Genomic DNA, 25,198 nt, shown 5'->3' with positions numbered 1-25,198 from the left:
GAGCTCCCAACATCAAGCCATCTGAGGGGATTTCACAGGGGTTCTGGCTTCCCTGGAGACTCTCGCCTCCTCCCAAACCAACCAAGGCTGCTGCTACAAATCTAGCGGAAAGAGCCAGACGGCAGTTGTCGCCGTAGAAGTGCTGGCTGTCATGACCAGGCGCGTGGACAGAATTCATGTCGCCAGTCTCCAGGACAGGACCAGAGACCCGAGGGCCCCCAGGGGAGTGGCACAGGCAGAGAGCTCCCTGGTTGCTGAGAGCTGGCATTACCAACCCACATAATTTATAGTCAGTTACTGTCGCCACAGACCAACAATAAGCACAACAAATTGGGGGGGAGGGGGAAAGAAAGCTTTTCATTGGCTGTTTCTCATAGACCCTTGAATAAATCTGAGTGTGTCCTTAGGTTTTGCATCTCTGTTTAAAAACACCCTCCCAGATACAATGTGATGCTTAATACAGGGTGGGGCAAAAGTAGGTTTACAGTGGTTTGTATGGAAAATATCTATTAATCATGGATAATATACAAGAATAAACTGTTTCACATACAACTGTACACCTACCTTCGCCCACCTCTGTATATTCCACCTACTTGCTGAGGGCATGATGTAATTCCTGCAGCACTGAGTGGCTCAAAATGGGAAGAAGCAAAGTTGGGAGAACTTTTATTTGTGTTCTGGTTGATTCCATTTGGCGGTAAAACAATCTCAAGTGCCAGGGTTGGCCGAAAACATGATAAGAACGCGATGGCAAAGCACACTGGCTTTCTGCTCTCAGTATCTTTCTTCATTCCCTCAGTTTAAAAAGCATGGGCGGCTCTTAAAGCCAAAGGAGAGAGGACTCAGGAAAAACCGAACTTGCCCACAACTTGATCCTGGACTTCTAGCATCTTAAACTGCAAGGAAATGAATTTCAATTGTTTTCACCACCAGGGCAGAGACTCACTCTCTTACCTTTTCTACTTGTTATGAGTAAGAGGTTAATCTGTTGGTGGATTCTTAAATTCCTGATGTTCCGAAGTGAAAGGTAGTTTGATGACCAGGAAAAAGAAGAGGTAGCCTCCATTGGCTCAATATCCTTCAGCAACCAACAAGCTCAGCCACAGAATAATTTAGAAATCAACGACTGTATACGCATGTTTTCTATCATTGTTAAGAGGGAGAAAGTGGGTTGAGAAGAAGTTGAGCTTTGGATCCACTGCTACAGGTTTATTGAGTTCCAGGGGCACAGGGAGAGCTTAGGACTTAAAATCGCATCAGTGAGTTCTGCATACTTGCTGAGTGAAGTCTCTGAAATTAGACTGCTTAAGATTCACCTTCTATAAATGCACATGTCTATTTTTAAGTGTTTGAGCTCATGGGGACTTAGTTAGCAGCACACTAAATCATTGTGTCATATGTTCTGTCTGCCAAGTACTACATTAATTTTTATAGGAGTTATCCAACATGACATTGTGTCCTGCCAGAGTTTAAAAAATACCTTTTATACAAATTTCAGAGACCAAAATTAAATGTAAAAATAAGGGCCAGTAGTCATTTAAATTTAGTTCATCTGGACAACCACAGTCAGACACATACACCAACTTCTTAAAACCCAGTTTCCCTTTCTATTTGAATGTATAGAAAAGCTCAAGGCAACAGTGAGAACATGCCCATTTCAGAGCTGAATTGTTTTCATTAACGGGGAATAGAGCAAGTGGTTGGCAGTGGGGTCTTACAGCCCATGGCTAAACCGATCAAAAGCACTGGCTCTCATCTCAAGTGTCGTTTCCATGCCTGGCAGTCAGCAGTGCGAGGGGCACTAGGGAAGGAGGTGGGGAGCAAATGTTTCCCTGGGACTTTTTCCAACATGCCTGTTGCCAAGGAAACCACCTCCTTTGTGTGGTCTATTCAGAGGCTCTGGAGGTAGAGCTTAACGCAGAGTGTGAGCTCCTTGCATTGTGTCATTTTTAACAATGGAAAACTAAAGAGACAAAAATGGTTGACAGGAGGAGGAAAAAGTACCCTGAAGTTCTGTAGAGTTGTCCCTGTACTGGAAAAGCAGCAGCAAAGCCAATAAGAATAAGAAATACTTGTTGAGTATAGAAGTTAAAGGAGATAAATGAGAGATTTGAAAGCCTTAGTCCCCCCCACCCCCAAATATGTGCTTGCTTCTTGGGAAGGAAACCAAGAGCACAGGGACTACACCGAGAAACATTTCATGTTTTAATTGCTGCTTCTCTCCGAGGGACTGGTGGGGGGTCCCACATGACCAAGGCAATGTGCTGGGCCTCCCTGGACCTATGAGGTTGGGGGTGGGGTGATTAATTATTGCTACTAACGTTGTGTCACATATGATTACAAATTGACATTTAAATTTTTCCATTTATTTGCTGCCAGTCTATAAAAATACAATGAATTCCTGCATGTTACACTCTGCAACACTGTTAAATTCACTTATTACTATTAGTACTTTTGTAGACTGCTTTGAAATTTTTAGGTAAGCATGCATGCCATCTGCAAATGCAGGTTTACTTCCCCCAAAACAGTGTCACACAAATGTTGGAAGAATCAGTTACAATGAGGATTTTTGAGTAGATAAAAATGCTGCATTAATAAGAATGTGGCATGATCTATGATTTCAGTACAGGTATGTGTCCATGACATGCATAAACATAAGCTCAAAGGCAGGAAAAAAAGAAGCAACAATAGAATTCATTGTTGTGGTAGTGGGAGTTTTTGTGTTTTTTTAAAAAAATTACTGTAAGTACTGTTGAAAACAACAATTGTGTTTTCACAATTTATAAAAAGTTACACGCACATACACTATTAAACAACAAAATTAACATTAGGGCTGTTTTCTCTTTCTCCTAATTGATGCAGTTTTTAGCTATGGCAGGAGCTTTTCTCTGTGATTTAGTTTTTGTCCTTGGATTTTCTCTTTGACTCACCTTCCCAGTAAAAGCTGAGCCTTTCCTGCCAGATAGATCTAGTTGGTCCTAATTGGGGAAATCAAGGTCTCCATCAAAATTCACGAAAGAGCACTCTGACTTCTGTAATGGAATACCACACACTCTGGTTAACACTGTCCTTGCCTAGAGGAACGATTAGAGTGATATTTGTTTATAAATTGTTTTCCTTGAGAAAAAAAATGCATGCAAACCTACTTGGAGCTAAGCTTGAAAGATTCTACTGCCTAGTCTTACAATACCATGGCGTGTGTACTCCATTACAGCGTCCTGCATTTCTTGGCTCTCTTCTGGCCCCTCTTTCTGTCATTTTTTTTTTTATTCTCGAAACAGTTATAACCCACCATAGCTCATAGCAAGTGCAACGGTGCTGGACCTACTGCAAAAATAAAAAACCAAAACCAACAGAGTCAGAACATCTGAGAGAACCTGAAAGATGCAATTTTAATGAGTCTCTGGGAGCCCCCAAGGAAGTGGTGTGGGGATCAGGGACATGTCAGCTGGCAATTAGGGGTTGGTGGGAGGCCATGAAGGGCAGCACCATCTCTGCAGCCTGGGAGGCTGGGCTGACAGCTGTGGAGAGCACCTGGATGAGATCACAGAGGGAGGCCGACAACGGGGATTTGGACAACGGTGTAAGTGTGACGGCTTGAGCACGCTGCTAACATGTAGTCAATGAGAGAGCATGTGCAAAAAAGCCTCTGCCGTTACCCCTGGGTCCATTAGTGACCCGACGTGCGAGCCCCCGCAGCCCTAAAGAGGGCCCGTGAGTCCCTGTGAGTTAAAGGAATTACACTGACTCTCCTGGGCACACTCAACCCTGTAGCCTTCCTGGGTGACAGGCCTTGTTGCTTGGCTCCAGAACCGTAACGTTCATGTGCCTCTCATTGGGACTGAGGGCCCTTGGCATTTTAGAGCTGGTGGGGCGGATTCCAGTTTTGTTCTCCTGCTGATGATTTGAGGAAAGGGCAAGCTAGGGTGGAGGTTTGGCTGGGTTTACATTGTGTCCCTGCAGAAAGTAGCCACATGTGAAGACAGTGGGAAGATGAAATAGCTTTCAAGAGCAAGTTTTTCAGGGCTCCTCACTTCAGGGGTAGAATCCTTTCCAGTTACTGATTTGCAAATTACTTTCCATTCAAAATTGGAGCAGTGGTATTTTAAGCAATCATGAACCCCTTGGAAATGACTCATTTAAACACCAGCTGAAAGCCTAACCATGTTTCTGTGGATACCACTGTATCTTTGAACTTGGAAAGCAAGATAAAAGTAACATCATTCAAGATGCTCTTCCCTCTTTATCACCACAGCTCTCCAAGTGAAATCCCAAATCCTGAGGGCTAACTTTACGCTGGCTCCCAGAACAACAAGGTGAGCAGGGGATAAACAGCTGGCACTCTTTGTGCTCTGGGTCTAGATGGTGGGGAAAATTCTGCACGTTCTTTGGAAGCATTTGAGTGTTAGATTTTAGTGTCTTGTCTCATAATGCAGAGGGATGTGTTGAATGGAGAGAAATGAGACTGATAAAGGGAAAGTGCAGACAGCTAAACCATGATGTGGAAAACACCCAGAGTTTGAAGTGAAAAGCCTGTTTAATATAAGAAGAAAGGAAAAAAGAGTTTAGAGAACTTGTGTAGAGTCAATAATTAAAGACAGAAAATAAGAAAACAGATTTGAGAATGGGGTGGAAATGGAGACTGAGGAATTGCAAAAAGGGGGCGCTTCCAAAGAAAAATGGGGTCACTCATAGATCCAGGTGACAACTGACAGCAGGAATTGTTGGAAACAAATGAACGAAATAAAAGGAAGGCGGGGGGGGGGGGGGGGGAGAAAACAAAATCCTTAAACTTTTCTTTAGGTAAACCTGACACTTGGGATAAGGTGTTTGGGTTCTTTAGTTTTTTTCTAAAGCATTCAGATTCCTTCTTAGAAAAAAACAGGAGGGTTAGAGTTTTCAAAAACCAGAATTTTTATGCGGATCTTGTCACCTTTCTTTTCTTACTATCTCTAATTATTTTAAGCTACTGCTTTCCACTTGCTGTTGCATAATACAAGGAAAATAGATAATGCTATGATCTGCCTTACTTCCTGTCTTTACAGAAAAGTCGGAATCCTAACCATGCCAGTAGTGCTTAACTACATAACAAATGAAAATGTAAACACCAGAAGTTACATGAAATGCAAAGTGCTAGAAAGCAGCTACTCCATATGTGTTAGATAAATCCCTTTTCTTTTAACTTCCCAGGGGACAGAGGGAACCTTGCCGTCTATATTGGTTTGGAAACCTGTTTGATTTCCGGGCTTAAAAATAACATGATTCCTATTATCACTCCTAATAATGTTAACTTTCCCATAATCTCAGTTTAATACTTTTCATTCCCATTTCCATAAATGGAATAATTAGACCAATTAATGAAAGAAACATGAGCATTTCCATAGAAACCTTTTCTAGACTAATATTTTCAGAACGTCATGTTCCACACGGGCTTACCCATGTGACTCCCACTGATGTTAACAGAAATGAGACAATTAAATCCTCATGTACCTCTCCGCGAATTTACCCGCTGCTGTTACTAACATCATGATGCCGACACCCAGAGCACAACCCGCTTCTTCAGGGCTTCCAAGTGGAACAATTTGGGGGTTGCTTCCCTGCGTGGTTATTGGTAACACATTTCTTCTCAAATTAAAAAAATATATTAACGGGCCCTTTGAATATTAAAATGTAGGAAAAGTATAAGTCTGTATTAAAATCATCAAATTTGGGAATGACAATTTCAGATAAAAGGAGAAAAGCCCATTGTCTATGTATTAATCTCTCTGATTGGTCCCACTGGTATTCCCAAGTCTTTCAATAGCTGTAGTGCTCCTTCTCCCTGTCTCTAGCCAACCCCAAAGGCAGGAGAAAGTCAAGGTAAGGCATCATATGGACAAAGAAAGAGGAAAGGTTTCTTAACATAAAACCTCTCTCAATTCCAGTGACTGCTTCATACGCCAAGCTACAACTCCAGAATTCGCTGTCCCCTTCGCACAACTGCTCTGCTTAAACAAATCTATAGACTCCATTAAGGTACATTTTGCCCCCTTCCAAATGTGTTTCAGAACACTAATAATCTTCCTTCTTCCTAGGAGCTGCTAATGGAAACAACATGCTAACACCACAAAAATATTCTACCTCAAAGGAACAACTAAAGCTAACAGTGTTCTTATTTATTGAACTTGCATGCAGACCTATTGGGAAAGGAACTAGGGTTTGGCCTATTTCAAATATACACATTTCATAGCTAATTATACCTTCCTGCCAGAGACACCCCGAGTCCATTTCTTTCCTATGCAGTTAGAAGGAAAGACCCGCTGTGAACAACGGGGGCTATACGAAGGCGGCCAGGGCCTGGTTATTCTCTGCCACCTGACAGGAGTTGTGGTAGCAGCATTATTACATTACATTTACAGAAAGTACCAAATTGCTAAGCCCATGATTGCAAGCCTACTGTACCCCTGAAAGTGGCTCATAGGTTCTATGACATATTCTTTGGGTGTTAGAACTTTGAAAAACGTGTTTATTCATTTATTGATGTGAATTGGTTTGTTCAGCTGGCTGGCAGGCTATCTACTTGATTTCACAACATTTAACTACAGTTTTTGCTGTAAAATTTATGTTTGAATTGAATGGCTGAGAGGTTTCCAATTAGCCTTTGAAATCTTTACATTCCCTATGCATGCCAACATGAAAATAAGTACACATATTATTCATTCTTTCAACACTATGAGTATTTGCTATGTAGTAGAATCATGCTGTATTTCTTTTCTAACTCATAATTTGCATTTGTAAACATTAACACATAATTCTAAGTGTTTATAATTCATAAAATAATATATGATGACTATGAAGTATTAGATTTGTGCCTAAAATACAAATAATGTCAAATAAAAGAGTGAATTTGGGTGGCACTTTCCTTGTGCAATGGCTTATAGATACAGGTCAGTCAGGGCTAAGAACGTGCTGTCACATTGTCTGATGATGGGCATCACCAGTGAGTGTGCTAGAAATGCAGGCTCTCAGAATGCACCCCAGAATTACTGCATCAAAATATGCTTTGAGCAAGACACATGTACACATTAAAGTGTGAGGAGCACTGGCATCCGAAACCCTCCCTCGAAAACCACACACCACATGAGAGGGTGGGTGTAGCATTTACAAGCTCTGTTAGGATGCTTTAGCGACCTAGAGTTCAATTGCTCTACCTAACAAGACAAAAGGCGCTTTGGACTTTCGACTCGTCTGTTCCTCTCTGAAACAAATGTCCTATTGTATAGTTTGTATTTTTGACAGGCAGACCCCCTCAAACTCTGTATTTCTTTCTTGAGAAACACACACTGGTTTTCAGGGTATTAGAATGAAGGTTTGAATCAGTGCAATCTCTATCCTAATGGTCAGGGAGCTTCTCAGAATGACTCTTGGATCATGCTGTTATCCTATCATCGTTAGCAAAGTAAAACCAACAGGGTCTACACTCCCTGGCCTGGCTTCCTCTTCCCTCCCCATCCCTCTGTATGCCTTGCTTTCTTTTACATGGATTTGCGATCTTTATCTCACCCATCATTCTTCTCTCTGATTAACTAGACAACAGAAAGCCTGGTGGAAGGCTTATTTCCATCTTCTCTGTCAGGGCAGGGGGAGATGATGGTGAAGCTCCAACTTCTCTCTAATGAAGGGCGGGGGGAGGGGGGACGTCATAACATATATCCAAGTTTCCTGGAAAGTTTCACTTCTCTTTCTGTGCTCTCCTTACAACCCGCATGTTAGAAGGTACCGAGTTCACAGTCAAGGGCCAAATCTCCCAGGTCAGACTCTGTCAGCTTAAATGAGCCTGCTATTCCACGTTGGGTGGGAGGCGGGCCTTCAGTTTCCTCATTTCTCAAAACTGAGTGATTGAACTCCATTTCTATTTCTACTATTCAGGTCTCATGATGGCTGTTGGACAGAGTGTCAGAGCAAGTCCAAGGGAGACTTCTGTTGAAGAGTGAGAAAAGAAGCTCAAAAACTTCTAAAGACCTCACCATTGTCTCCTGCAAGAGATTCAAGTCCACAGGCTTAAAGAAACCTGGCAGAAGCCACGTGAGATTTTTGCAATCTGATGCGTTTTTATAAGAGGATCTTTTCATGATTTCTTTCTGAACTATACTTTGAAAAGTAAAACATTTTCATGAAAAATGTTCAATAAAACTGGCTTTTACCCTAAATGACTCATTCAGCAGATGGGTGGGAGGAGGGGAGATTTTGAAAAGCAGAGGTGAGAGGCATCTTTACAGTTTTCAGAATCCACACCAAATGACTTACTACAGATATAAGTTCACCCAATTCATTAAAATTCACCCAAGTTCTGTGGTTTTTCGCCCTTCCTGCTCTGCAGCTATCTTCTCTTTGTACTCTATTTTCATGATACTTAAGATGATGGTCTATTAGGAAAGCAGAGCTGTTGGGGGTTGTCTGTTTAAACAGTTATCCACATTATTATTCTACCTCAACCTAAAATAATATTACCTGGCATTAAGCAGCAGTATTGAAAGCTTGGCAAGTAAGAGATATAGGCAGCAACTTGTAGGAACTTACATATCAGCTATATATGGTCAGAGGGCCTTTGCCTTATAGACTATTTCTATGGAATGTTTCTATATTATTTTAGGGAATGAAACCAAATAATAACATGCTCTGAATAACTCTCAACCTGGGTCTTAGTGATACTGGGGACAAACTTTGCCTTGAGATTCATTTTAAAATTTTTAGAAGTCTTATAATTGGAGTCATGAACATGCACCTCTCAGCAACTGATAAAAACTAATAAATAGAAAATCAGCAAAAGTATATAAGTTCTGAACAACAAAATATGATCAGGATTTCATTAACATGTATAGAATGCTCCACACAACAACAGCAGAAAGCTCATAAAACATTCACCAAGATAGACAACATCCCAGGCCATAAAACCAACTTCAACAATTTTATAAGAAGTTAAACAATGCAGAATGTGTTCTTTGACTATAACAGAAAATCTCTAAACCCACTCAAAAAATTAAAAACACCTAGAATATGTTTATGTGTAGCATATTCATTTTGTGTGGACACAGCTAAAGCAGAGATGAAAAGGAAACCCATAGCACTAAACGCTTACATTAGAAAAAGTTTTCAAATGAATAATCTAATGATCTCCAGAAACTACAAAAAGTAGGGCAAAACCTAAAGTGAGCAGAAAAAAGAAAAGAATAAAGGTAAATGCAGAAGTCAACAAAATCGAAACAGTTAAACAATAGAAACAACCAATGAAACAAACAACTAGTCCTTTGCAAATATCATTGAAATTGATAAAGCTAGCAAGACTGACAAAAATAAAACAAGAATTTAAAAATCACCAGTATCAAGAATGAAACAGGGTATCACAACATATCCTGTAGCTATTAAAAGGATAATACATACTGCTAACAACTTAGATGAAATGGACACTTCTTCAATTACCACAAACTACCAAAAGTCAGCAAAGATGTGATAGTCTGAGTAGTCCTATAACCGTAATTAATTGAATTCATAATTAAAAAGCTCTGGAAATTATCTTCAAATATAAAGTAAACAATAATGTTTCCAAAAATCTCCAGGCCCAGATGGTTTCACTGGAATATTCTATCAAACACTTTATCACCAATTTTACACAATTTCTTTCAAAACTGGTTAACCAAGAATTTGCATACATATATGCATAACCCATACACACAGACAAAAGTGTGGTGAAGGCCTGGGGTGTGGGCTAGAAGGGGGGAGGAAAGGGGACATCTGTAAAACTTTCAACAATAAAGATAAATTTTTAAGGATTAAAAGAGAAACACTTCTCAATTCATTTTGTGATGCCAGTATTATTCTGATACCAAACCATGATTTATCATCCCCAAAAGCCCATTTGTAAGTGTGTATAGGACAGCCGTGGGCAAACTACGGCCCGCGGGCCGGCTCTGGCACGTTTGAAATGAATAAAACTATTGAAAAAAAAGACCGTACCCTTTTATGTAATGATGTTTACTTTGAATTTATATTAGTTCACACAAACACTCCATCCATGCTTTTGTTCCAGCCCTCCGGTCCAGTTTAAGAACCCATTGTGGCCCTCGAGTCAAAAAGTTTGCCCACCCCTGGTATAGGACCTTACCCATTTATAAACGTGTATAGGACTTTACAAGCACATTTTCTTTTCTTTTAGGATATGGCCACGATTTTGGAGAGCCAAGAATGATGCTACATATATTTCCTTTTAAGTGGAGTTGGAGCCACTATCTTATAGGAATTCTCCCTGCCCTTTCCAATGTATGATTTAGGCATAAATGTTCCTGCCATCTGCTGTTGTCCAGCTCTGGGAAGTCATGTGGAAGCTCATGGTGCAATGGAAGCAAAAGTCCAGTTTCCTGATATGTTCTGTTCTTAAGCCAGCTTGTGCATTGGAATAATTAATTATCATCTTCTGTAACATGGGCCTGGTTATTTAGTTCCAACATGCACGTTGCTGTGTGCTCATCCACGCCACCAATAAAGACAGAACCAGTAACTGTGCTTAAGTTGTTACCATGAAGTGGTTAATGAATACCTGGCTGCTCCTTTCAACTCATCAACCTTGGGACCCAGAGTAACTTATTCCACCTCTCTGGGCGACAGTTTACCTGTCTGTAACACAGGAGTGCTAATAGCTGTATTTCCCTTATAATTTTGCGCTGGGGAGTAAACAGTGCAATGTTGATAAACACTAAGGACAGCAACTAGCCCATAAGAGATCCTGATCTCATGGTGGATATAATTATTGCTAACATTTCTATGGCCTTAAAGATGTTATTAAGAGTTAAATCAATGAGTAGCGGCAGTTCGTCCCAGGCTAACACCCCGACTCTGTTCCCAGGCCTCCTTTTCTCGACTTCTCGGTGAGCCAAAGCAGTCCAACCCAGGCTCATTTCCCCTCCTAGGCCCTTCCTTGTTTCACTGTCCCCAGCTTTAATAAACATCCTATAAAAAAAAAGAAAGTAAAACCATAGCGACATCAGTGTGAACTAAAAGCAGTATAATAACTGACTAAGATGGACTGGAGGTTTGTTCCTCAACACGTCATTTCAGTATCTGGCCACTGAGCAAAATCTGTTCTCTAGTAAGACTCTCACATCCAAATCTTTCAAAGCCAGAATGATTTGAAAACCATAATTTTTTTTTTTAGTTCTAACCTAACTGCTTTTCTATGGAGTCTTGGCTATCAACAATTAACTCAAATTGCCACCTCCTCCACTGTTGTGGGTACCTGCTAATGCCAAATTGACAATAATCAATTTCTCCATTAGAGAGATATAAATTAAAGGCTTTACTTTTCCTCACATAGGTAGCTACAAAGTTCAAATACCATTTTGCATGCCTGCTACTTAAGTTCTCCAAAATTTTTAACATTCATGGCCTTTATTTATAGTCATCACCAACATAAGCTGCTCCTGCCACATGCTTAGCACCTTGATCACCCATTCGCAGAGTAAAGGGTTCAAAACCACCCACAGAAGGCTCTTATGACCCCTCAGTGGGCCCCAGTGTCACTTAAGTGTTCCTATTAATCAATTATGGAACATCCAATTCACTTTCTAAAATTCCACTATGGATACTCTTCAGGCTTAAGAAAGATGTAGTAACTTACAGCAATTTGAGGGACATTTTCTATTGTAATTAAATAAAGATTAAGAATGATGCCAAGAAACAAGTTAGGATTAAAATCTCATTTGGCTTCAGCTGACATAACCTGTCTCGTTCTAATGCTTAATCACATGATAGCTGGATTTGCTATGCTACAATCTGGTGTCCGTGACAGTAGAAGATGGAATAGAGTGAGACCCAGGATGCAAACCTGTAGGAGACAGGAGGAAGAGTGAGGCAGGGCATTGGGGTGTGCCATGCCAACACTGGTTCAAGGTCAGCTTAAAGATAGAGAGGGCCTATCTTTGACTTCCTTCAAGAAATGTTTTTATAGTTATCCAGAGGGGCTATGTCCTCCATGAGGTAACCCACTGACAAAGAATTGCTCCCCCAAACAACTCCGCCAATGTCCCTTTGAAAAGTCTCAGCCAGTGTCCCTGAATCAGCAAAAGGGCCGCCACCTGTAGGACCGGGAGCCGCCATGCGTTGTCACAAGACATTGCATGAGTAGGGTCCTGGATTTTATTAGCAGAGGTGATTCTCAGAGAGGCCAGGGGACATCATCTGTCTCCCCAAACATTCAGCAAATTCAACGCCGCAGTGGGAACTGCACTGGATTTTAGGTCTGCTGTCACCTGTGATGACCACAAGAACTAGTTGCTCAAAGGTCTTGGTCCACGTGTGTAGACTGATGTTTCACTTCTGGAGGAAGCACTGTTCATGTATCATTTCTCTCTTCTCACCTCCACAACTACCCACAAGACCACATTCGCTGCCACTCACTTCCTTCATACCTAAAGCACTTGCTTCTATTTCGAGCACAATACTGCTTCCCAGGGCATTCTTCTCATCCCTCATCGCAATGTCATTCTCTCGCCTTGGGGTGGCATTTCCGTGATGAGGTGGGAACACAGAACTAGTCAAAGGCACCAGGCTGCCACGGAACATGGTCTAGTGCTCTCTGAGATGGGGAGGGCTCCTGCATCCCTAAATTCTCTCTCTTTTGTAAAAAGAGATCACATAGGAAACCTGAAGCTTGCTCCTAACCTGATTCTGCTGCCCAGTTAACACACCCATCCAACTTTCTCAGCCCCTCACATGGACCCAGAGATTATAGGTTTCATGGGTTCCAGAACATACATAACCACATTCCTATACATCAACTGCACTCTAACACAAGACTGAAATATCTGTGTAGAAAACTCACACAATGGCACGAAACGAAATTCAAAAATATTTGTATAATTAGCGATATGCACCTTTCTCCTCCTAAAGGCATTAGGAACCAAAAGCAAGCCTTCATCATGGCCTTCGGACCAAGAGCTAGAAAATTATGAGTAAGTTAATTCTTTGATACACGTTAGCCAAAGAAAATAAGGTAGTGCAGAATGCAAACAACACATTACCGTTGTATATATCGAAACAGATAACACAGTTACCACCAGATGATAAACTTTTTCCAACACTCAGAGAAAAATGTACCAAATGCTCTTTTTAAAAACGACTAAGTTTTTGAAACCTCTCGTTTTCTTATTACCGAAAAGGCATAACGTCAATTCAGAGGTCACCAGAGAATGTTTCCCAAACTGGCACAGTGCTGCAACAAGACAGCGTCTGGTTGGATGCTACACGCTTCTCTAGTTCCTCTCCCATAGCCTTTAAATGGCCACGAGGCGAACTGAAGACCACACGGCTCGCCCAAACACCGAGGAACATAACCATTGCTCCAACCTGACAAAATGCTGCCGGTGTCGGCGTGAGTGATGTTGGGGTGGCTGTGACTGGTCTCAACCTTCGGCAAGGACTATACTTCCTATCACAGCTTAAAACAATGGTACATCTTCTGTGTGTCTCACACACACAGCTGGAGCTATTTTATACACACACTGAGTGCAGAAATCCGGTGACAGACCACGAAGCAGGCATGGATGAGCAGCCCTGGGGGGAGGGCGGGGGGCACTGCTCTAACAGGACCTACTTACGGAAGGAAGGCAGGGTCCCCAGTCCGGCGGTCTGGTCTTCGGCATGACAGTGAGCCCTGCGGCGCAGTCAGCAGGAGGGACAGACACCTCCCCCCAGCACCAATCCCCAGCCCTGCCAGGCCGCCGCTGCTCTCTGGTCCCGGCATCCCGTTAGGAGTGTGACACAGTAGGGAAAGAGACCGGTTCACTGTGAGACCTGCTACTCACTCTCGTACAGTGCATCGGCCCCCCTTCCCACTGCACAGTGGCTGCCGAGCTCCGGCCGGAGGCGGGTGGCCCTCGGGACAGGGCGCCGCGGAGTCAGAGTTGCACCGGGACACGGGCTGCAATGCCAGTGGCCTCCTTCTAAAGACGGGGCTTTGCAGGGCGGGACAGCAACAACCTGGCGTGGTCCCCTAGCCTTAGGGACTGGGGAGGAATTCTCTTTAAGTTGAAATAGAAAAAAATAAAAAGTCTGAACTAGGAAGATAGGGGTGTGGTTGTCTCTCTGCTTCAAAATAAACTAAGAGGATTCCAGGCTCGTTGGTGGAGACTGCGCTTAGCATGCACGCCCGGGATGCTGAGAGACGGGGCTTCACCCTCTGGTACCTGTTACTTTCCCGCACAGAGTTAATCAAATGCCCCGTTATCTTCCCCGGGAAAGGGCAATGAGCTGGTTTAAATCGCTGCACTTGAATATTCATCCGGAGGGGACAGCTGTGAGATTTATGTGCAGAAAGTGGGTTAGAGGAGGAGATGGGAGACAGATTCCAAGTACCTGCTTGCTGTGCTGTCTGCGGCAGCTGCTGGCCCCTCTGAGCGCTGTACTGAACCGAGGCCATGGGCCGGTACTGCTGCGTGGTTGAGGTAGGGTACTGACCAGACGGGTAGTAATATATGGGCATCTGTGGGAGGAAGAGATAAACAGCAGGGAATGACAACTGTACATTAAGTAAAGTTTTTTAAACCTAAAATATATTGTCATCTTATGACATACTTGTAGTAGATTATAAACACAGCCATCAAAATCTTCCCCAAACCTAGGCAGGTGTACATGTTACCATCCCATGAAGAGGGGAAATCGATTTCCCATGCCCTTGAATCTGAGCTGGCTCTGGGGCTGTAGTATATTCAGCCCCACGAGGCTGAAATGATGACTTTGAAGACTCCTTAAGAAGACTTGCAGCTCCCACTTTCGTGGGAGGAGAGCCCAGGCACCAGGACAAGACTTCCAGCTACCCAGCTGGAGAAGACCGGGGGCGAGCAGAGGCACCCCCATCAACAGGCTACACCAACGTTCTAGGCATGGGGGTGAGGCCATCTGGATGTTCCAGCCCCGGTCATGTCGCCCCAACCAATGCCACGTGCAGAGAGAAGAGCCATCCCTGCTGAATCCTGTTCAAACTGCTGACCTAGTCGTGGTGGTTGTTTTAAAACACTGAATTTTGTGTTTTATAAAAATGAAACAAGTATGCATGACAAGTCAGACAAAACTGACCTTCAAGGTATTAAATAGTTCATTCTCTGCACAAGTTTAACGTGTTTCCATGTCTGCCCATGGACTGCATCTCAAGAGTTCTTTTCATTGGTCTATAGTTGAGTAATCAATTTTAAAATGTTTACTAAAATCATTTAAAATCACTATGGGTTATAACCTATACTTTCATCTTTACTTCTTCTAAGTAAATTCATGGATGTCCAAACTGATCATGAATAATGAACACCTGTTTTGTTTTCCCCATTCCTCTTTCTATTTGTAAGTCTATTGAAGGGGGAATAAAATGATTTCTGTTGCAGACATACCAGGGGCTCTGAGCTGTCTTTGCTCTAGCTGTCCACCAACTGAAATTCCTTCATGGAGGAAGGACTTTTTTTTTTTAAACCCTTAAATTAAATATTCTTCCATCTCTTCTCTTTGACAGCAGAAATGGGTCAGAACACTTCTATGCTATTTTATAGTAAAGTATAATTATATACTACATAATTTTCCCAATAATTATGCTTAAAGCATTTATATTAGCAAAATAATTAATATATTAATGGAGCCCTTTCTCCAATAACTTAAAATTATTTTTCACATCTCCTTAAATCCTATTAGCAAAAAGATATCCCCGAGAAGGCAACTGAAGATGAACTATTAATCAAAGTAAAATGAACATCTGAGTGAAAATTATTTCATGGTGGAGGGTTTTGCATGGCTTGAAAAGAAAATTATTTATTCAAGATATAATGGCGGTGAAACAAATGATAAGAAGTTGACACCTTACTTGAAGCAGCTCATCCAATACAATATTTCATAATTAGGATGGAACTTGCTTGAGATGTGTATGCCTTGAAAATGGACCAGCAAATGCCTCTCTGCATTTTACATCTTGACAGTAATCACTTGCAATATTCTGCAAGGGACACCCAGGAGAGCCCCCGAAATGTTTGGTGGTGAACAGCAACACATCATCAGTCTTTGAGAAGACAGTAAAAATCAGTGATCTGTGGCGTCATACATGCTCCAGTCAATTAAATATGATTAATGGCTACTTGTGAGAGTACCAGTGAGCTCAGCTTCCCCCTGGAGAAAGGGAAGGACACGTGGATGCTGGCTTAGCTTCCGCCTTTATGTTACCGAGGAGCTCCTGCCTGGAGCACCAGGTTTGCTCCAGAAAATGCTTTGAATCCACAAGAAGGGAAAGAATGCGCTTGGCCGGCATGGCTTGGTGTTTGAGTGTCGACCTCTGAGTCAGAGGGTCATGGTTCAATTCCTGGTCAGGGCAAATGTCTGGGTTGTGGGCTCTATCCCCAGGATGGGGCATGCAGGAGGCAGCCAATCAACGATTCCCTCTCATTCTTGATGTTTCTCTCACTCTCTCCCCTCCTCTCTGAAATCAAAAATATATTTTTTTAAATGAAAAGAACGAATTTCCAGAGCAGCAGCAAGAGAACACTCAGCACCCCTCCCCCCAGCAGGCTTCCTTCTTGCCCAAGGCTTTCCCTTCCTAGGCAAGCCAGTGAGCAGGATGCCCCAGGGAAGGGACTGGCTCCGGGTGGCCTCTGTATCAGCGGGGTCTGGAAAAAAAGTTTCCCACTGTATCATGGACATTTGGGTCAGTTTCATTGAACTTCCTTTTTGAGCCCCAAGTCTCTGCACAAGGACAGACCAAGCCCTGCAGTTGGGGAATTCATGTCTAGACCAGAAGGAACTGGTGATACTCTACATGGAAAGATAGGGATCCAAGTAGACTACAGGTCAACAACATACAGGTCACAGGTGTGAGAAAAAGCATGCTCACCTGTGCAGGTGGAGGCTGTTGCACAAATCCCTGTGGGGAGGGAGGGGCCTGGAGGACTTGTTGAGAGATGGAAGGTCCAGAGCCTGAGAACCCGCCAGTGGGGAGCTGTTGGCCCGTGGAGGCAATGACATAGCTGGGCTGTTGGTTAGGCTGTGGCATGAGGGATGGTGGGTAGACAGGGCCAGATGGGGGCTCGGGGGTCTCTCCTGAGGACTGCCGGCTCAGGTTCATCTGACCAAACTGTGTTGCCACGTCTTCTCTCTGCAAGACACAGAAATTAAGGAGGAAATCAGCAAGATCGGCTGAGAAATGGGAGAGGCAGACACAGGCCACATGCTTGTCCCTGTGGGAGAAGCAGGCAGTACACATTGAAAAAAAATAATAAAAGAAAGGAATGTGGGGTCCAGAACAAGAGAACATACCAAGAGAAATCAGATTTAATTATCCCAAGGGACAAGATGACAAACAATTTGACCCAAATCTCCCTCTTTCAGTGGAAACTAATTATTTTTTTTTTTTCATTCAGGGCTTGGGCTCCTCAAGATGGTGCTGAGACAAGGAGGGCTTGGTGTTCTGCCTGAAGGGCCAGCTGGTCTTCCCAGCAGTAACCACAGGATCTGTCTCTGGGGAGAGGAAGAAGGACCCACGGTCATGGTCACCCATGGCTGCTGCAAAGATGGAACCAGGACTGGCACCACCAACAGGCTGGGTGGGACCCATTTGTTTATTAGGGAGTCTTCGTGCACTGGCCTGGCCTGAGATTTAGTGGCGATATTCACTGTAATTGTTCAGAAGGACCTAGTACATGGAGGGAAAGTGAAGTGGAAGTTGGGGGATTGGGATGTGAGAGGAACAACTGTATCAGGAGCTTAGGGTGATGACGGTTACTATTTCCACACTGACTTTTAGGTATTTCCAAACCCTCATACCAAGTTGATAAGTTTCTGTGTTTCTGACTTCTGATTCTGAATGCATTCAATTCCTGTTAGCTGGTAAACTCTTTACAAAGGTACCAGATTGCAGAAGCACTCAACGTGGGGCCGGAGACAGAAAGAAAACCAGGATTTTGAAGATAGGTTACACAGATGGAATGAGACATTCATTCACACACACACACACACACACACACACCCAGAGAGAGAGAGAGAGAGAGAGAGAGAGAGAGAGAGAGAGTCATAGTCAGCCCAGGGCACCCACCCAGCATCAGCCAGCCCTACACAGGAACGTGGTAAAACCAAGAGAACATGAGCAGAGAAGTCAGACACACAGAAGTCCTACCATGGGGAACTGCTGCGTTGGAGACACGGGCAGGAGATGCTGGGGAGGAAAAGAAACGGCTGGATATTGCACTGACTGGGAGGAAGCCTGCAGCCCCTGGACAGACTGCGGAAAGAAAAAGTGGATCAGGCAACAGGGAAGCATGGGGGTTGAAGTCCCATGAAAGGCTGTCATATCTGAAGCTTATCACCCCCCCACCCCCCCTCCCCCGCCCCACACAGGTCCTCTTGGCTCCATGCACTCCGGAGAGGGGAGCTGGCCACCAGGGAAAGTGAGATCCATGCAGGGCAGAGGCAGGCAGCCTTGAGGGAGGCTCGTCTGCTCAGAGTGAACATTCTTGGCAGAAGGTGCTGCTACATTTTCATGCTGTTGGTTAGCTCCCCTGGGTCTAAAAATATTGCCCCCAAAATAGTGCATATCAGGACCTTCCCCCATGCAAAGATTTTGCTGTTTTTGAGCCATCTGGGTAAGCCAGATAAAAACGTAAGCAGAGCAATTGAAGCTGCCATAAAAGAAATCTACCACCTTCAGGAAGATTTTCCAAATAAATCTACCACCTTCAGGGACTGAGAACTAAGGAAATAAATACTTAAAAGGAGGATAGCTCCAGCAAACTACCTGAACACTTCAGGTTTCATGTGTCACCCTAGGCAATGGGGGGCAGCTCTACGTCTCTAAGGCTTGTGTGAACAGCCAGGCCACCTTGGAATGAACTGATTTCTATTCTTCCCACTGAGTTAAAATTGTAAAACTGACTCTCTGCAGGCACGAACGCTTGTTCTGTGTTGGGAATGGGTGAGCCAGATGATACCAAGACCTGGGTGGGAATGTAAGTTCAGTTCCCAAGAAAGGCTCCCTGATCCATAAAAGTAGCATCTGGACCTAAGAAAAAACTCATCATGCATTCTCCCTAGTTCTATATCCTCCCCAGGTAAGTCATTGGATGGGGCATCATTTCTGTCTAAACTTAAGGATCCAGGTGAGAAGATCCTGTCGACCTGCAGCCATGGACTCCAGGCTGCCAGGTTTCACTTAGAAGAGGATGGAGGTGGGACCGATGGAGAATACGCCCCCTTCCTGGTGCACCGCTGCGCTGAAGACTGCAGTCTCTGTCTGGGACCCCATCCCCCTGCCTTCCAACCAGCTCCTCACCTGAGGGACCAGCGGGCCCGCCATCTGCGGCTGCGGTGGCTGCACCTGCTGCTGCGGCTGAGGAGAGGGCTGCTGCCGGGGCTGCTGCTGGGCCGGCCCCACCACGGCGCCTCGCAGGGGCTGCTGGCTGGCAGGGGGGTTGTAAATGGCGGGGCTTCCATCGGGATTCACAAAGGGCTGGCCTGCAATGGAGTCAGACGGAGCTCGGTCCAGGTGGGCGCTCAGCTTTCCTTTGCCAGAAAGAACCACTCTGATACATGCTAACCAGCCACCTGCCCAGGCGGCGCGGCTCAGTGGCTGGGCATCGACCTATGAACCAGGATTCCTGGTCAGGGCACATGCCCGGGTCGTGGGCTCGATCCCCAGTGTGGGGAGTACAGGAGGCAGCCAATCAATGATTCTCTCTCATCATTGATGTTTCTATCTTTCTCTCCCTCCTTCTCTGAAATTAAAAAAAAAAAAAGCAACTCAGGTAAAGAGGCGAGGCAGTGGGAATCCAGGACACCCCCACCTTCACCATGGGAAGACGTGGCTGTTTTTGAGCCACACGCTTAACCTGGGTAATAATGTGAGGCCAGAGCAAGGTAAGAAGCAGCACGTAAGTCCACCACCTTCAGGGAGATTTGCCAAAGCTGGTGCGGCTGTGTGCAGAGGCCCCAGTGGAGAAGCCATCTCAGGAAGCTTTGTGTTTCCTGCCCTGACCTCACAGCCATCAGCGGGACAACGCCTACCGAGAGGGGCTCCTTTCCTTTTATGCAGGCCCAGCGACGTTCGGTTGCACGTTATTTACCAATACGTTTGTCTAGCTTCCCCTGGCCTTGTTACCTATTCAGTATCATTGTCATTTCCACAAACATATGTTCAACAGAACATACCACATCCATCCACATGCTTCCCTGAATAGACGCACGGGGGAGTACATTACATGAGTTTAGATTTTAAAGGTCATGCATAATAAATTTATCATGGAATCAGCTTCTAATGGCACAGGGAAAAGTGGTATTTTGCCTGGTGAAATAAAGGCATAGCTCACTTTTTTATTGCGAGTATTTGGGGAGTGTTTTAGGGTTTACAGAACAATAGTACTGGAGCCTCATCTTGACTCTGTGAAGAAGGAAATGAAAGCCCTGCAGAAAGATGATAGGAATTAGGAGCTGAAGGGAAGAGAGTCAAGGGCAGCAAACGAAAGAGAAAGGGGAGGGAGGAGGTAAAAGGGAGGACCAATAGGTTTCCAATGTGGCAGGTGCAGTGACAGGCACCTGATATGCATGCCATCAGCTCTTCCAACAACTCACAGATATGCGATCTCACCTGACTGGAGACAAAGAAGTAAGGGCTCAGAGGGAGCAAGCAACTTACCGAGAAACAACAACTACAAAAACAGTGAGAGAACCGGGAAAGGCCCATGGTCAGTGTGACTCCACAGTCCATTCACTCCGCATCACACCCAATTGCTGAAGTCCACCAGCTACGTCTACATAAAGAGCAGCTGGGACACTGAGGTTCCATGGGAAAGATCACCCACCACCGGAAAGTAACAAGCCATGCACGAGAGGTGGGGGCCATGTTTCAAGATGAAATCACAGCCAGGACTGGCAGATAAAGAAGGAGGAGGATCCGAATACGGGGCAATGAATTGGCACACTGTGTGTGTCCTTCCTCCCCTTTTCCATAACCCCCACTGCCCTATGGGAAAGCAGTGGGTATGTGTGTCCCCAAGCTAAAACCCCAAAAATATTCTCTAGGAATCGGAGCGAAATGCCTGGGAGGAGGAGGAGGACTCCCAGCATGAGGCTGGTGTCTCCGAGAAGGTTCCCCCCTCCCCGCCCGCCTGGCAGAGGCAGAGGCAGCTTGCTGAGTTCTTCCCATGCACGTGTCTACAGCCTCTCCTTGCACTGTTCAGTGTGCAGGGCTTGCACGAGCATCTGATCCCGGGAAGAGGCATGTGATGGCCGAGGAAATCAGCCTTGTGCTTTTGTAACGTATGTGAAGAACCACCAAAGATCACCAGCAAGGTGAGGAAAATTAGCAGCGGCAACCACCAAAAAAAGAACAGGGAGGGAAATATAAAACCTGACCCAAAGGAAATGATAGTCTAGTGAGAAAAAGCTGTATGCTACTTAACAACAAAGAACCAACTGTTCTCAAATGATGTTAATTAGATGATGTTTGCTAAGTGGAAGAAACCAGTCCCCAAAGGGCAGCGACTGTATAATTCCAGTTCCATTTCATTCAAGATCAGGCATCACTTGCCAACACAATGGAACTCAGAATAGTGGTGTATCTAAGGGACCATGAGGGACGCCCCTGGGAGACGAGACATGCTCTATGTCTTACGCCAGGTGATGCTTACGCAGGTGTTCACATGTGCAAATATTTGCTAAGGCCACATGTCAGATGTGTGCAGGTCATGCCCATCACCTGTGCACTCTGTAAATGACATAAGAAAGGAAACTGGGATAGGTTGGCGAGGCAAATGCTGGTGTTGTAGTGAAATCAAACCAAGTTCTCACAGGCAAAAAACAATGGATTTGACTTCAGCTCAGTTAGGAACCGTATGGGAGCTTAGCATTCCCCATCATTACCAGGAAATTTCAGCCCAGGTGTGTGTGTGTGTGTGTGTGTGTGTGTGTGTGTGTGTGTGTGTGTGTGTATAACAAGCAACTTTAAATGCTGCATTTCCATGATCATAACCTGCCTGAACTGATAACAGTTTCATAACCAATCACACATGCTATGATGGAAGCAAATGTACCAGAATTATATTCACGGAACAATCACTAAATTGAGTGGCATTTTTTTTTCTATTGTTCTTTATGGATACTTGTTTTCCTGTCACTGTCATTTAATTTTCTCTCTTTTAAAAAATAGCTTTCTTCTGGATTTTAAATCTGCAACCCATTTTTCCCCCCATAAACCAGCAATTTTGGAAAAGATGAAAAATAGCTTAATTTCAAAAAAAAAATTCTATTTAGGCCATTTAGTGTTCAAATCCTTAGTGCCTCCACCTCCACCCCATTTTTTGTATTTTTAAAAGAGGAAAAATTTAGGTACCTAATATTTAAAAAAAATCTTCACAGCAACTTTATATGAAACCATTTTAAAATTAGTCTATGTGCTTATAAAAATACACAAATATACAAACATATACACAACAATGACAAACTAAAAGAAAGAATCTATTCTATTCTACATGATTTTCAACATCCCCGGTAAGTGTGAAAAGCTGAGCATAATTAGGATGAATAACATAACTGCAGAAAGTCAGATGTTCTTTTTGATACAGTTTAGATCTCCTGTTTGAAATATTATCAATATGCTGTGGACCAGAAGAAAGAAATGTTTCTAAATAGTTACATAGGAAAAGAAGTAAGAATCAACTTGGGTAGAGAGTAATGGCACCTTCTTCTGGAAGGAGAAGAAAGTATAAAAGATTGATTTGAGGAGAGGTAAAAATAATGGAGGAAAATGAAAGAGGCGAGGTGGATGCCAGGAAAGAGAACAAATGATTTCCTAAGACAGCAAGGATGGGTGACTCTTGGTTTTCAAGTTGGGCAATGATCACCTCTCTGTGTTCTACCGTTTCCTCCATCCAGGTGCAGTGACCACTGAATACAAGCAGTTAGTTTGAATGACAGCTGAAGTCCAAAGGGGACAGAAAAACTAGCCGACCCTGGGACTATCCAGCTCAGAAGAGGTCTTCATGTCAGGACCTGCACTGGCATGCCCAGCAGGCCCTGGCACGTGTGCTGGCACAAGTACAGAGAGTGCAGTCACAGAGTGAGCCCGTGCTGTGCGCTGTGCCAGGGCTGAGGAAAGGTTCCGTGCAGAATGCTCATTCCTCTCTGATACATGACATTAGGCGAAACATGTCTCCCCTCTCCTCAGCAACACGAATAATGTGTAATAGATATTATTTTACTAATATATACTTATTGAGCCCTATACAGTGACTAAGACTTTGTTATCCATTCCAGGATGCAAAACCAAAAATAAAAACACAACAAAGTATGACCCATCGTCCCCAGAAAGAGCTTATAAATATGCCGGTATCAAGAAAATGAACCCATGGGCAACTGACACAAGAAGCAAAGTGGTCATGTGCTCTTGGTTCTTAACACCAAGGCTTGTCTGCCATGTACTTGGCAGAAGGGTGTTTATTTCAAAGGAAGAAAGGGGGTGAGAGAAAGATTTTCCTTTCCTAGGGTTTAGAAGGTGATCAATCTATAATAACAAAAGCGTAATACGCTAATTAGACCGGACGTCCTTCCAGACTACTTTCCGGACGAAGCTGGGGCTGCTAGAGCCAAGCCCCTTGCATGAATTTCATGCATTGGGCCTCTAGTCAGATTATAAGGGAGCTGGTGATTATGGATAGGCAAGGATTCATCCAGATCTTGCAAAGATATGCTTGAATAGTAGCACACAGAAACTTCACAGGGCATTTAAGACAAAGGTGGGAGTAGTCTGGGTGAACAGATGCTAGAAGTCTTATGAAATAGAAAAAAAGGAGAGGATCACGGAGGCCCATTGGGACGACGGGGCTGTTCAAAGTGAAGTCCCTGAAGGCAGCCCTCACATCACACATCATGCACCTGCACAGATGAAGGCAAAGCAAAGTAGAATGAAACCTATCCCGGCATTGACAAGTACTTGAGGGATGCCAACGGCGACTGGCATCTCTGGATAGCACTGAGTTGAAAGAAAATAGCCAAACAAAGTTGAGTTTCTGCTAGAAATTTCTGAAAGGAGGCTGAGTCCAAGAAAGATCAAAGTCAAGGCTCAGAACAGGCTTGCCTTGCAAACACAAAGACCTAACAGAGAGGTAACTTTGAAACAGAGCCTCCAGATGCCGGAAAAGCAAAGGAAGAACAGGCCCAAGGTCCTGAGCGCCGACTCTAGGGCCAGACAAAATGAAAACTTGTGGCTGTATCTGGGGAACTCCAAGAGCCAAATATTTAGTGCTTAGCAAGAGCCAAGTCAATTGTGCTGACAAAGGAAGTTTCGTTTTTGTTTCATTTAGAAGACATGACTGGCAGGCACTTCGTATTTTCAAATCATTGCTTGTCTTACTCCTGCTTAAAACAGATATTTCATCAATCCTAATGTCATACTTGAGCCACATTCTCAAATATTAGACATTAGATGGAAAACTGCTCCCTATCCACCTCAATATATATATGTGTATATATGTATATATGTGTATAAATGTGTACATATTTATATATATACACATATACACTGAGTGGCCAGATTATTATGACCAGCCAGATTATTATGACCACCCCATCAGTACAATGAAGTGAATTAGTTATGCAAATAATAATAATAAAACCTTGAGAGTACTTGCTTAGGAAGTTTTCAATATTCAGTATTTTTGGAAGTGTCAATGAAGAACTGATGGGGTGGTCATAATAATCTGGCCGGTCATAATAATCTGGCCACTCTGTGTGTGTGTATATAATGGGTAGTTGATAATACTTCAATTATATGTAATAATTGACCACCTTTGCCTAAGCACGGTGTATAAGACTAATTTGTTATCCAATCTAGGGAAGTAAAAAATAGCCAAATATGGTCCCTTTCCACCGGAGCATATAAATGTGCTGGTAACAAGGAAATGAACCCCAGAAAAATGGACATAAGAAGCAAAGTAGTTATATCCTGTTGGTTCCTAACAGCCAGGAATTTCTATGTATTTGGCAGAGGATGAGAAGTGTGGATTTCATTCACAGAAATGACAGAGAAAGGGGAGTTCCAGCCCAAAGCGGGCAGATTTCCAGTTTCAGTAGTAGAGGCCTATAAGAGGTTAGATAGGTAGAGAGACAGACAGTCATGAACATATCCACACAACACATGCACACACACACATATACA

At 43.7% G+C, this 25,198-nt stretch overlaps 1 protein-coding gene across 19 annotated transcripts in view; it reads right to left on the bottom strand.

Moving 5' to 3' along the window:
• ARPP21 (cAMP regulated phosphoprotein 21) overlaps positions 1-25,198 on the bottom strand; it is a 144,488-nt gene that overhangs the window by 30,656 nt on the left and 88,634 nt on the right. For 15 of the 19 annotated variants that reach the window (XM_036332942.1, XM_036332943.1, XM_036332940.1 and 12 more), the window contains 4 exons: positions 19,322-19,503; positions 18,170-18,274; positions 16,892-17,152; positions 14,386-14,512 (listed from right to left, as the gene is read on the bottom strand). In XM_036332942.1, coding sequence (XP_036188835.1) covers positions 14,386-14,512; positions 16,892-17,152; positions 18,170-18,274; positions 19,322-19,503 — 675 coding nt within the window. The remainder of the gene's footprint in view (positions 1-14,385; positions 14,513-16,891; positions 17,153-18,169; positions 18,275-19,321; positions 19,504-25,198) is intronic. The other 4 variants (XM_036332955.1, XM_036332956.1, XM_036332949.1 and 1 more) reach the window with 3 other exon arrangements.

Source organism: Myotis myotis, unplaced genomic scaffold (genome assembly GCF_014108235.1).
Source record: "Myotis myotis isolate mMyoMyo1 unplaced genomic scaffold, mMyoMyo1.p scaffold_m19_p_13, whole genome shotgun sequence".
NCBI classification, from domain to species: Eukaryota; Metazoa; Chordata; class Mammalia; order Chiroptera; family Vespertilionidae; genus Myotis; species Myotis myotis.
This window is presented reverse-complemented; position numbering and strand designations above follow the sequence as displayed.